This window comes from Pangasianodon hypophthalmus, chromosome 14 (assembly GCF_027358585.1).
Source record: "Pangasianodon hypophthalmus isolate fPanHyp1 chromosome 14, fPanHyp1.pri, whole genome shotgun sequence".
Classification (NCBI taxonomy): domain Eukaryota; kingdom Metazoa; phylum Chordata; class Actinopteri; order Siluriformes; family Pangasiidae; genus Pangasianodon; species Pangasianodon hypophthalmus.
The window spans coordinates 24,816,004-24,828,503 of NC_069723.1; the positions used below are offsets into that span (position 1 = coordinate 24,816,004).

Below are 12,500 nucleotides of genomic sequence, written 5' to 3' on the forward strand. Positions count from 1 at the left end.
CACACTCACACACACACACCACTCACACACTGACACACACAACACACACTCACACACACTCACACACACACACACACACACACACACACTCACACACTCACACACACTCACACACACTCACACACTCACACACACCACACACACACACACTCACACACACACACACACACACTCACACACACACACACACTCACACACACACACTCACCACACACACACTCCACACACACACACACACCACACACTCACACACACTCCACACACACACACACACACACACACCACACTCACACACACACACCACACACACTCACCACACACCTCACTCACACTCCACCCACACTCACACACACTCCCCACACTCACACCACACTCACACTCACACACACTCACTCTCACACACACACACACACACACACTCACACACACACCTCACACTCACACACACACACACTCACACACACACACACACTCTCACACACACACCACACACACACATACACTCACACACACACACACACACCACCCACACACACTCTCACACACACTCACACACACACACACTCACACACACACTCACTCACACTCACACACTCACTCTCACACACACACACTCACACACTCTCACACACACACACACACACACACACACACACACTCTCACACACACACACACACACTCTCACACTCTCACCACACACACACTCACTCACACACACACACTCACTCTCACACACACACTCACTCTCACACACACTCTCACATACACACACACACACACACACACTCACACACTCACTCACACACACACTCACTCACACTCACTCACACTCACACACTCACTCTCACACACACACTCACACACTCTCACACACACACACACACACACTCACACACTCTCACACACACACTCACACACACTCTCACACACACACACACACACTCTCACACACACACACTCACACACACTCACACACACTCACTCTCACACACACACACACTCACACACTCACACACTCACACACTCACACACTCTCACACACACACACACACACACACACACTCACACACACTCACACACACACACACTCTCACACACACACACTGTTATCCGTATGATTTACCCAGTGTGGCAGGCGATGAGCGTCTGGATGAGGAGGAGTTTCTCTCTTCCACTGAGCTGCTGTCTGTTTGGGGCTTGGGAACTAGAGCGGGACACAATAAAGGTCAAAGGTCAACACACACACACACACACACACACACACACACACGTCCTCCGCTGTCATGTTTCTTTAAGTTAATTGACCTCTTTCCGTCTCTATTAGCAGCTACTGAACACAACCCATAAAATGTAGATTTTGTTGTATGATGAAAAAAATCATTGAAAAGAATTTAATGGCTGGGTAAAGAAAAAGAGGCGGGGCTAAAATTCATATAAAAAAACTGCTAACAAATTTTTGGATTTTTTTTGTAAGATCAACACAGACTCAAATTTTTTTTAATTAAAAGTTATACAAAAGCAAAGACTTGAGCAGATGTGGTTCATTTTTATGTAATAATGCCAACAATGTTTTGAGATTTATATATATATATATTTTTAAAGAATGTTGTAGATAAACAATCCTTGTAGAAAGAGGGCGGGGCTAATTTTAAATTTTAAATTAAATTTTTAAAATAAATCCAATTAATACAAAAAAAAATTAAAGACAAACACTGGGTATGGAAGGCAAGGTTTGTTTTTATGTAAAATAAATTATGGGGAAAAAAATTTAAATTTTTGAATTTAAAAAAATATAGATAGACAAAGATTGGGGGAAAGTGGGCGGGGCTATTTTTCAACAGAAATAACAGCAACAATTTCTGAATTTTTAAAAAAAAAAAATTAGATAAACAGAGACTATGAGAAAAGTTGGGGTTAATATTTATAAAAAAAAATTGCAAAGTTTTTGGATTTTTTTTTTTTCTTCAATGAAAGTTATAGATAAACATCATCTGGGGAAAAAGGGCAGGGATAAATTTAAAATAAAATAATTTCTAAACTATTTTCTGTGAAACGTTTAGTTTGATTAAGAATTTTTTTTATATATAAAGATTCAGAATTTTTTCTTTATTTTTTAATATTATAAAATTCAGAGCCTCAGACTTCTGTGGCCTTTGACGTCTTTATAATATGCAAATATGCAAAAATATGCAAATGAAATAAAAAAAAAACTTTCACAAGACACAAAGTGTTGAATTTAAAGAACAACTTTAACTGTGATTGAGTTTAAATGCACTATTTTTTCTTCTTCGTTAAGCGAGTGAAAGGTGAGATTTACACGTTCACACATTCGGGGAGGAAAAAAAAAAAAAAAAAAAGCCGTTAAATATGAGTCACGTTAAAGAAAGTGAGAGGACGAAGACGAACAGTAAAATTTTCCAGACACAGAAATTTATGATGATGAATGAAATTTATAAACAATAAAACATTTTAAAATAAACCCTTTTTTTAAGAATGTTATAACAGGGATCCTTTTTTATGACAATAATTCCAACAGTTTCTGTATTTATTTATTTAATTTTTAAATAATATTATATAATAGATTTTGATATCAGACTGTTCTCTGGAATTTGTTTTGAGACAAACAGCAAAGCAGGAAAATAATTCCAATATTTTTATGGGTTTTTTTTTTTAATGAGTTACAAATAAACAACATCTGGCAACTTTTAATGCAAATAATTTAAAAAATAAAGAATAAAATAAAGAATGTTTTAAACAGGTGAAGACTGAGGCCTCAATTTATAGAAATAATTCCAACTATTTGTTTTGGCGGTTGTTGGGTTTGTTTTGGCGGTTGTTGGGTTTGTTTTGGCGGTTGTTGGGTTTGTTTTGGCGGTTGTTGAGTTTGTTTTGGCGGTTGATGTGTTTGTTTTGGCGGTTGTTGGGTTTGTTTTGGCGGTTGTTGAGTTTGTTTTGGCGGTTGATGTGTTTGTTTTGGCGGTTGTTGGGTTTGTTTTGGCGGTTGTTGGGTTTGTGTGGCGGTTGTTGGGTTTGTGTGGCGGTTGTTGAGTTTGTGTGGCAGTTGTTGGGTTTGTTTTGGCGGTTGTTGGGTTTGTGTGGCGGTTGTTGAGTTTGTTTGGCGGTTGTTGGGTTTGTTTTGGCGGTTGTTGAGTTTGTTTTGGCGGTTGTTGGGTTTGTTTTGGCGGTTGTTGGGTTTGTGTGGCGGTTGTTGGGTTTGTTTTGGCGGTTGTTGGGTTTGTGTGGCGGTTGTTGGGTTTGTTTTGGCGGCTGTTGAGTTTGTTTTGGCGGTTGTTGAGTTTGTTTTGGCGGTTGTTGGGTTTGTTTTGGCGGTTGTTGGGTTTGTTTTGGCGGTTGTTGGGTTTGTTTTGGCGGTTGTTGAGTTTGTTTTGGCGGTTGTTGGGTTTGTTTTGGCGGTTGTTGAGTTTGTTTTGGCGGTTGTTGGGTTTGTTTTGGCGATTGTTGAGTTTGTTTTGGCGGTTGTTGGGTTTGTGTGGCGGTTGTTGGGTTTGTTTTGGCGGTTGTTGAGTTTGTTGTGGCGGTTGTTGGGTTTGTTGTGGCGGTTGTTGGGTTTGTGTTGGCGGTTGTTGGGTTTGTGTTGGCGGTTGTTGGGTTTGTGTGGCGGTTGTTGGGTTTGTTTTGGCGGTTGTTGAGTTTGTGTGGCGGTTGTTGGGTTTGTGTGGCGGTTGTTGGGTTTGTTTTGGCGGTTGTTGAGTTTGTTTTGGCGGTTGTTGGGTTTGTTTGGCGGTTGTTGGGTTTGTTTTGGCGGTTGTTGGGTTTGTGTGGCGGTTGTTGAGTTTGTTTTGGCGGTTGTTGGGTTTGTTTTGGCGGTTGTTGGGTTTGTTTTGGCGGTTGTTGGGTTTGTGTGGCGGTTGTTGGGTTTGTGTGGCGGTTGTTGGGTTTGTGTGGCGGTTGTTGGGTTTGTTGTGGCGGTTGTTGAGTTTGTTTTGGCGGTTGTTGGGTTTGTGTGGCGGTTGTTGGGTTTGTGTGGCGGTTGTTGGGTTTGTTTTGGCGGTTGTTGAGTTTGTGTGGCGGTTGTTGGGTTTGTTTTGGCGGTTGTTGGGTTTGTTTTGGCGGTTGTTGGGTTTGTTTTGGCGGTTGTTGAGTTTGTTTTGGCGGTTGTTGGGTTTGTGTGGCGGTTGTTGAGTTTGTTTTGGCGGTTGTTGGGTTTGTTTTGGCGGTTGTTGGGTTTGTTTTGGCGGTTGTTGGGTTTGTGTGGCGGTTGTTGGGTTTGTTTTGGCGGTTGTTGGGTTTGTTTTGGCGGTTGTTGGGTTTGTTTTGGCGGTTGTTGGGTTTGTTTGGCGGTTGTTGAGTTTGTTTGGCGGTTGTTGAGTTTGTTTTGGCGGTTGTTGGGTTTGTTTTGGCGGTTGTTGGGTTTGTTTTGGCGGTTGTTGGGTTTGTGTGGCGGTTGTTGAGTTTGTTTTGGCGGTTGTTGAGTTTGTTTTGGCGGTTGTTGGGTTTGTTTTGGCGGTTGTTGAGTTTGTTTTGGCGGTTGTTGGGTTTGTTTTGGCGGTTGTTGGGTTTGTGTGGCGGTTGTTGGGTTTGTGTGGCGGTTGTTGGGTTTGTGTGGCGGTTGTTGAGTTTGTTTTGGCGGTTGTTGAGTTTGTTTTGGCGGTTGTTGAGTTTGTTTTGGCGGTTGTTGGGTTTGTTTTGGCGGTTGTTGGGTTTGTTTGGCGGTTGTTGAGTTTGTTTGGCGGTTGTTGAGTTTGTTTTGGCGGTTGTTGGGTTTGTTTTGGCTGTTGTTGGGTTTGTGTGGCGGTTGTTGGGTTTGTTTTGGCGGTTGTTGAGTTTGTGTGGCGGTTGTTGGGTTTGTGTGGCGGTTGTTGAGTTTGTTTTGGCGGTTGTTGGGCTTGTTTTGGCGGTTGTTGGGTTTGTTTTGGCGGTTGTTGGGTTTGTGTGGCGGTTGTTGGGTTTGTGTGGCGGTTGTTGAGTTTGTTTTGGCGGTTGTTGGGTTTGTTTTGGCGGTTGTTGAGTTTGTTTTGGCGGTTGTTGGGTTTGTTTTGGCGGTTGTTGAGTTTGTTTTGGCGGTTGTTGGGTTTGTGTGGCGGTTGTTGAGTTTGTGTGGCGGTTGTTGGGTTTGTGTGGCGGTTGTTGGGTTTGTTTTGGCGGTTGTTGGGTTTGTGTGGCGGTTGTTGGGTTTGTTTTGGCGGTTGTTGGGTTTGTTGTGGCGGTTGTTGGGTTTGTTTTGGCGGTTGTTGGGTTTGTGTGGCGGTTGTTGGGTTTGTGTGGCGGTTGTTGGGTTTGTTGTGGCGGTTGTTGAGTTTGTTTTGGCGGTTGTTGGGTTTGTGTGGCGGTTGTTGAGTTTGTTTTGGCGGTTGTTGGGTTTGTTTGGCGGTTGCTGGGTTTGTTTGGCGGTTGTTGAGTTTGTTTTGGCGGTTGTTGGGTTTGTTTTGGCGGTTGTTGGGTTTGTTTTGGCGGTTGTTGGGTTTGTGTGGCGGTTGTTGGGTTTGTGTGGCGGTTGTTGAGTTTGTTTTGGCGGTTGTTGAGTTTGTTTTGGCGGTTGTTGAGTTTGTTTTGGCGGTTGTTGGGTTTGTTTTGGCGGTTGTTGAGTTTGTTTTGGCGGTTGTTGGGTTTGTTTGGCGGTTGTTGAGTTTGTTTGGCGGTTGTTGAGTTTGTTTTGGCGGTTGTTGGGTTTGTTTTGGCGGTTGTTGGGTTTGTTTTGGCGGTTGTTGGGTTTGTGTGGCGGTTGTTGGGTTTGTGTGGCGGTTGTTGGGTTTGTGTGGCGGTTGTTGAGTTTGTTTTGGCGGTTGTTGGGTTTGTTTTGGCGGTTGTTGGGTTTGTTTTGGCGGTTGTTGAGTTTGTTTTGGCGGTTGTTGGGTTTGTTTTGGCGGTTGTTGGGTTTGTGTGGCGGTTGTTGAGTTTGTTTTGGCGGTTGTTGGGTTTGTTTTGGCGGTTGTTGGGTTTGTTTGGCGGTTGTTGAGTTTGTTTGGCGGTTGTTGAGTTTGTTTGGCGGTTGTTGAGTTTGTTTTGGCGGTTGTTGGGTTTGTTTTGGCGGTTGTTGGGTTTGTTTTGGCGGTTGTTGGGTTTGTGTGGCGGTTGTTGGGTTTGTGTGGCGGTTGTTGAGTTTGTTTTGGCGGTTGTTGAGTTTGTTTTGGCGGTTGTTGAGTTTGTTTTGGCGGTTGTTGGGTTTGTTTTGGCGGTTGTTGGGTTTGTGTGGCGGTTGTTGGGTTTGTTTTGGCGGTTGTTGGGTTTGTTTTGGCGGTTGTTGGGTTTGTTTTGGCGGTTGTTGGGTTTGTGTGGCGGTTGTTGAGTTTGTTTTGGCGGTTGTTGAGTTTGTTTTGGCGGTTGTTGGGTTTGTTTTGGCGGTTGTTGGGTTTGTGTGGCGGTTGTTGGGTTTGTGTGGCGGTTGTTGGGTTTGTGTGGCGGTTGTTGAGTTTGTTTTGGCGGTTGTTGGGTTTGTTTGGCGGTTGTTGGGTTTGTTTTGGCGGTTGTTGAGTTTGTTTTGGCGGTTGTTGGGTTTGTTTTGGCGGTTGTTGGGTTTGTGTGGCGGTTGTTGGGTTTGTTTTGGCGGTTGTTGGGTTTGTGTGGCGGTTGTTGGGTTTGTGTGGCGGTTGTTGAGTTTGTTTTGGCGGTTGTTGGGCTTGTTTTGGCGGTTGTTGGGTTTGTTTTGGCGGTTGTTGGGTTTGTTTTGGCGGTTGTTGGGTTTGTTTTGGCGGTTGTTGGGTTTGTTTTGGCGGTTGTTGGGTTTGTTTTGGCGGTTGTTGGGTTTGTTTGGCGGTTGTTGAGTTTGTTTGGCGGTTGTTGAGTTTGTTTTGGCGGTTGTTGAGTTTGTTTTGGCGGTTGTTGAGTTTGTGTGGCGGTTGTTGGGTTTGTGTGGCGGTTGTTGGGTTTGTTTTGGCGGTTGTTGAGTTTGTGTGGCGGTTGTTGGGTTTGTTTTGGCGGTTGTTGGGTTTGTTTTGGCGGTTGTTGGGTTTGTTTTGGCGGTTGTTGAGTTTGTTTTGGCGGTTGTTGGGTTTGTGTGGCGGTTGTTGAGTTTGTTTTGGCGGTTGTTGGGTTTGTTTTGGCGGTTGTTGGGTTTGTTTTGGCGGTTGTTGGGTTTGTGTGGCGGTTGTTGAGTTTGTTTTGGCGGTTGTTGGGTTTGTTTTGGCGGTTGTTGGGTTTGTTTTGGCGGTTGTTGGGTTTGTTTGGCGGTTGTTGAGTTTGTTTGGCGGTTGTTGAGTTTGTTTTGGCGGTTGTTGGGTTTGTTTTGGCGGTTGTTGGGTTTGTTTTGGCGGTTGTTGGGTTTGTTTTGGCGGTTGTTGGGTTTGTGTGGCGGTTGTTGAGTTTGTTTTGGCGGTTGTTGAGTTTGTTTTGGCGGTTGTTGGGTTTGTTTTGGCGGTTGTTGAGTTTGTTTTGGCGGTTGTTGGGTTTGTTTTGGCGGTTGTTGGGTTTGTGTGGCGGTTGTTGGGTTTGTGTGGCGGTTGTTGGGTTTGTGTGGCGGTTGTTGAGTTTGTTTTGGCGGTTGTTGAGTTTGTTTTGGCGGTTGTTGAGTTTGTTTTGGCGGTTGTTGAGTTTGTTTTGGCGGTTGTTGGGTTTGTTTTGGCGGTTGTTGGGTTTGTTTGGCGGTTGTTGAGTTTGTTTGGCGGTTGTTGAGTTTGTTTTGGCGGTTGTTGGGTTTGTTTTGGCTGTTGTTGGGTTTGTGTGGCGGTTGTTGGGTTTGTTTTGGCGGTTGTTGAGTTTGTGTGGCGGTTGTTGGGTTTGTGTGGCGGTTGTTGAGTTTGTTTTGGCGGTTGTTGGGCTTGTTTTGGCGGTTGTTGGGTTTGTTTTGGCGGTTGTTGGGTTTGTGTGGCGGTTGTTGGGTTTGTGTGGCGGTTGTTGAGTTTGTTTTGGCGGTTGTTGGGTTTGTTTTGGCGGTTGTTGAGTTTGTTTTGGCGGTTGTTGGGTTTGTTTTGGCGGTTGTTGAGTTTGTTTTGGCGGTTGTTGGGTTTGTGTGGCGGTTGTTGAGTTTGTGTGGCGGTTGTTGGGTTTGTGTGGCGGTTGTTGGGTTTGTTTTGGCGGTTGTTGGGTTTGTGTGGCGGTTGTTGGGTTTGTTTTGGCGGTTGTTGAGTTTGTGTGGCGGTTGTTGGGTTTGTTTTGGCGGTTGTTGGGTTTGTTTTGGCGGTTGTTGGGTTTGTTTTGGCGGTTGTTGGGTTTGTTGTGGCGGTTGTTGGGTTTGTTTTGGCGGTTGTTGGGTTTGTGTGGCGGTTGTTGGGTTTGTGTGGCGGTTGTTGGGTTTGTGTGGCGGTTGTTGGGTTTGTGTGGCGGTTGTTGGGTTTGTTTTGGCGGTTGTTGAGTTTGTGTGGCAGTTGTTGGGTTTGTTTTGGCGGTTGTTGGGTTTGTGTGGCGGTTGTTGGGTTTGTTGTGGCGGTTGTTGGGTTTGTTGTGGCGGTTGTTGAGTTTGTTTTGGCGGTTGTTGGGTTTGTGTGGCGGTTGTTGAGTTTGTTTTGGCGGTTGTTGGGTTTGTTTGGCGGTTGTTGAGTTTGTTTGGCGGTTGTTGAGTTTGTTTTGGCGGTTGTTGGGTTTGTTTTGGCGGTTGTTGGGTTTGTTTTGGCGGTTGTTGGGTTTGTGTGGCGGTTGTTGGGTTTGTGTGGCGGTTGTTGAGTTTGTTTTGGCGGTTGTTGAGTTTGTTTTGGCGGTTGTTGAGTTTGTTTTGGCGGTTGTTGGGTTTGTTTTGGCGGTTGTTGAGTTTGTTTTGGCGGTTGTTGGGTTTGTTTGGCGGTTGTTGAGTTTGTTTGGCGGTTGTTGAGTTTGTTTTGGCGGTTGTTGGGTTTGTTTTGGCGGTTGTTGGGTTTGTGTGGCGGTTGTTGGGTTTGTGTGGCGGTTGTTGGGTTTGTGTGGCGGTTGTTGGGTTTGTGTGGCGGTTGTTGAGTTTGTTTTGGCGGTTGTTGGGTTTGTTTTGGCGGTTGTTGGGTTTGTTTTGGCGGTTGTTGAGTTTGTTTTGGCGGTTGTTGGGTTTGTTTTGGCGGTTGTTGGGTTTGTGTGGCGGTTGTTGAGTTTGTTTTGGCGGTTGTTGGGTTTGTTTTGGCGGTTGTTGGGTTTGTTTGGCGGTTGTTGAGTTTGTTTGGCGGTTGTTGAGTTTGTTTGGCGGTTGTTGAGTTTGTTTTGGCGGTTGTTGGGTTTGTTTTGGCGGTTGTTGGGTTTGTTTTGGCGGTTGTTGGGTTTGTGTGGCGGTTGTTGGGTTTGTGTGGCGGTTGTTGAGTTTGTTTTGGCGGTTGTTGAGTTTGTTTTGGCGGTTGTTGAGTTTGTTTTGGCGGTTGTTGGGTTTGTGTGGCGGTTGTTGGGTTTGTTTTGGCGGTTGTTGGGTTTGTTTTGGCGGTTGTTGGGTTTGTTTTGGCGGTTGTTGGGTTTGTGTGGCGGTTGTTGAGTTTGTTTTGGCGGTTGTTGAGTTTGTTTTGGCGGTTGTTGAGTTTGTTTTGGCGGTTGTTGGGTTTGTTTGGCGGTTGTTGGGTTTGTTTTGGCGGTTGTTGAGTTTGTTTTGGCGGTTGTTGGGTTTGTTTTGGCGGTTGTTGGGTTTGTGTGGCGGTTGTTGGGTTTGTTTTGGCGGTTGTTGGGTTTGTGTGGCGGTTGTTGGGTTTGTGTGGCGGTTGTTGAGTTTGTTTTGGCGGTTGTTGGGCTTGTTTTGGCGGTTGTTGGGTTTGTTTTGGCGGTTGTTGGGTTTGTTTTGGCGGTTGTTGGGTTTGTTTTGGCGGTTGTTGGGTTTGTTTGGCGGTTGTTGAGTTTGTTTGGCGGTTGTTGAGTTTGTTTTGGCGGTTGTTGAGTTTGTTTTGGCGGTTGTTGAGTTTGTTTTGGCGGTTGTTGGGTTTGTTTTGGCGGTTGTTGAGTTTGTGTGGCGGTTGTTGAGTTTGTTTTGGCGGTTGTTGGGTTTGTTTTGGCGGTTGTTGGGTTTGTTTTGGCGGTTGTTGAGTTTGTTTGGCGGTTGTTGGGTTTGTTGTGGCGGTTGTTGAGTTTGTTGTGGCGGTTGTTGAGTTTGTTGTGGCGGTTGTTGAATTTGTTTTGGCGGTTGTTGAGTTTGTGTGGCGGTTGTTGAGTTTGTTGTGGCGGTTGTTGGGTTTGTGTGGCGGTTGTTGGGTTTGTTGTGGCGGTTGTTGAGTTTGTTGTGGCGGTTGTTGAATTTGTTTTGGCGGTTGTTGAGTTTGTGTGGCGGTTGTTGAGTTTGTTGTGGCGGTTGTTGAATTTGTTTTGGCGGTTGTTGGGTTTGTGTGGCGGTTGTTGAGTTTGTTTTGGCGGTTGTTGGGTTTGTGTGGCGGTTGTTGGGTTTGTTTTGGCGGTTGTTGAGTTTGTTTTGGCGGTTGTTGGGTTTGTTTTGGCGGTTGTTGGGTTTGTTTTGGCGGTTGTTGAGTTTGTTTTGGCGGTTGTTGAGTTTGTGTGGCGGTTGTTGAGTTTGTGTGGTGGTTGTTGTGTTTGTTTTTGTTGTTTAAATGCAGGAACACTGTTCTGAATGGACAAATATCATACTTAAATCAGATTTTCAGTTTTTTGGCGAAACAAATCTAAAACAATGTGTTGTGTTTATTGTTTATTCCATGACACACACTTTCCTGTGTAAAATTATTCGATTCTCTGCAGCAGAAAGCCGCAGCATAAAAGTCATTTATGATCAGCATCCATGTTTACTCTGTAGCGCATGTTTCTGGGACTCAGCCGAAGTGCTAACGTTGTTGTTAGCGTGGCGCAGAAGTGTGTGATTTCGAGCTCTAATTTGTTTAATTAGCACCACAGAAACAAAAAGGGAGTGAACGGTAATTAACCCACCTGGTTCACTGGCACAAAGTCCTGGCTCGGCTCAGGCACCGGCATGAACATGCTTTCACTGTCGTACTGCACACACACACACACACACACACACACACACACACACACACACACACACACAGAGAGAGAGAGAGAGAGAGAGAGAGAGAGAAATGTTAATACTTCACATCACCATAATAAAAACCACAAACAGGAAATGAACATCAGACGAGAAAAACATTTAAAAAACACTGTGTGTGTGTGGTGCTGTTACAGGAAAATAATCAACACCAGACTAGTGTGATGAGTTGGAGTTAAAGGCACCATCCTTACGTTGATTATTTTCCTATAGCAGCATGTCCCTGAGGGTTTTATTCCTCTTACACCACAGCGATTTACCAACAAGCACAATTGTCTCTTTATTAAAGCACGACATATCATACTTTTTATCCGATTATAGTTACCTGAAACGAGCTAGTTCCTGTTATAGCAGCTATAGACAGTCGTTCTCTCCTCACACACACACACACACACACACACACACTCACACACACTTTCTTCCCCACTTAAAAAAATGCTTTTAGACAATTCATCTTTGAAGTTTTAGTCTCTTATCACACACAGATGATTTGCTGCAATTAATTAGTGCAAGAGCATTTAAAGATGAACGAAATCCTTTCATCTGAGCGATTATCACACACACACTCACACACTCACTCACACACACACTCACACACACACTCACACACACACTCACACACACACTCACACACACACTCACACACACACTCACACACTCACTCACACACTCACTCACACACACACTCACACACTCACACACTCACACACTCACACACTCACACACTCCGGCTGGAATTCTCTCTGCTACAGCACACGGAGTTTATTTACATTTTATTTACCTTTAAATGGCGACAGAAATAACTGCGAGAGAGAGATTTTATAGACTCGACGCTCAACGCTGTGATCCCTAACGAGCGAGTCAGAGTAAAACTTGAGGAAGAAACCCTGAGACTCGGAATGGAAGCCGTCGTCTCGTCGTCTGCGTGCGCGAGAGCGTGACTATAATCATTACAGTGTAAAGGTGAAGGAGACTGAAGACTAAACACTACTGAGCGCACTAACTGTACTGAATGTACTCTACAGGATGTTCAGCATGAACTGATTGTGAATAAGATTCCTGGGATGAGTTACCGCACAGACTTCATGACTACAGCAGCAGCACTTAGCCACAAATCTACAGTGTACAGGTGAGATCCACGTCTATGTTTTTACCACCGCTCTGGTCCACGCAAACCTTCGTACGTTAGCAAAAATATATATATAGCGAAAGGGTGAATAAAGTCAGTGTGAGAGCAGTGTGTGGGGTATCAAAGCTGAGAAACTAGCGAGGGGTGAACTAGAGAAGAGTAAACTAGTGAGCTGTAAACTAGTGAGGGGTAAACTAGAGAAGAGTAAACTAGAGAAGAGTAAACTAGTGAGCTGTAAACTAGTGAGGGGTAAACTAGAGAAGAGTAAACTAGTGAGCTGTAAACTAGTGAGCTGTAAACTAGTGAGGGGTAAACTAGAGAAGAGTAAACTAGTGAGCTGTAAACTAGTGAGGGGTAATCTAGCGAGGGGTAAACTAGAGAAGAGTAAACTAGTGAGCTGTAAACTAGCGAGGGGTAAACTAGAGAATAGTAAACTAGCGAGCTGTAAACTAGCGAGGGGTAAACTAGAGAAGAGTAAACTAGTGAGCTGTAAACTAGCGAGGGGTAAACTAGAGAAGAGTAAACTAGTGAGCTGTAAACTAGCG

General features: G+C 44.7%; 1 protein-coding gene across 1 annotated transcript in view; it reads right to left on the reverse strand.

Moving 5' to 3' along the window:
- tox (thymocyte selection-associated high mobility group box) overlaps nucleotides 1–12,500 on the reverse strand; it is a 65,687-nt gene that overhangs the window by 22,972 nt on the left and 30,215 nt on the right. Inside the window, exons 2-3 of the mRNA XM_053239576.1 lie at nucleotides 10,709–10,774; nucleotides 1,098–1,205 (exon numbers count right to left, since the gene is read on the reverse strand). Of these exons, the coding sequence (XP_053095551.1) occupies nucleotides 1,098–1,205; nucleotides 10,709–10,774 (174 nt within the window). The remainder of the gene's footprint in view (nucleotides 1–1,097; nucleotides 1,206–10,708; nucleotides 10,775–12,500) is intronic.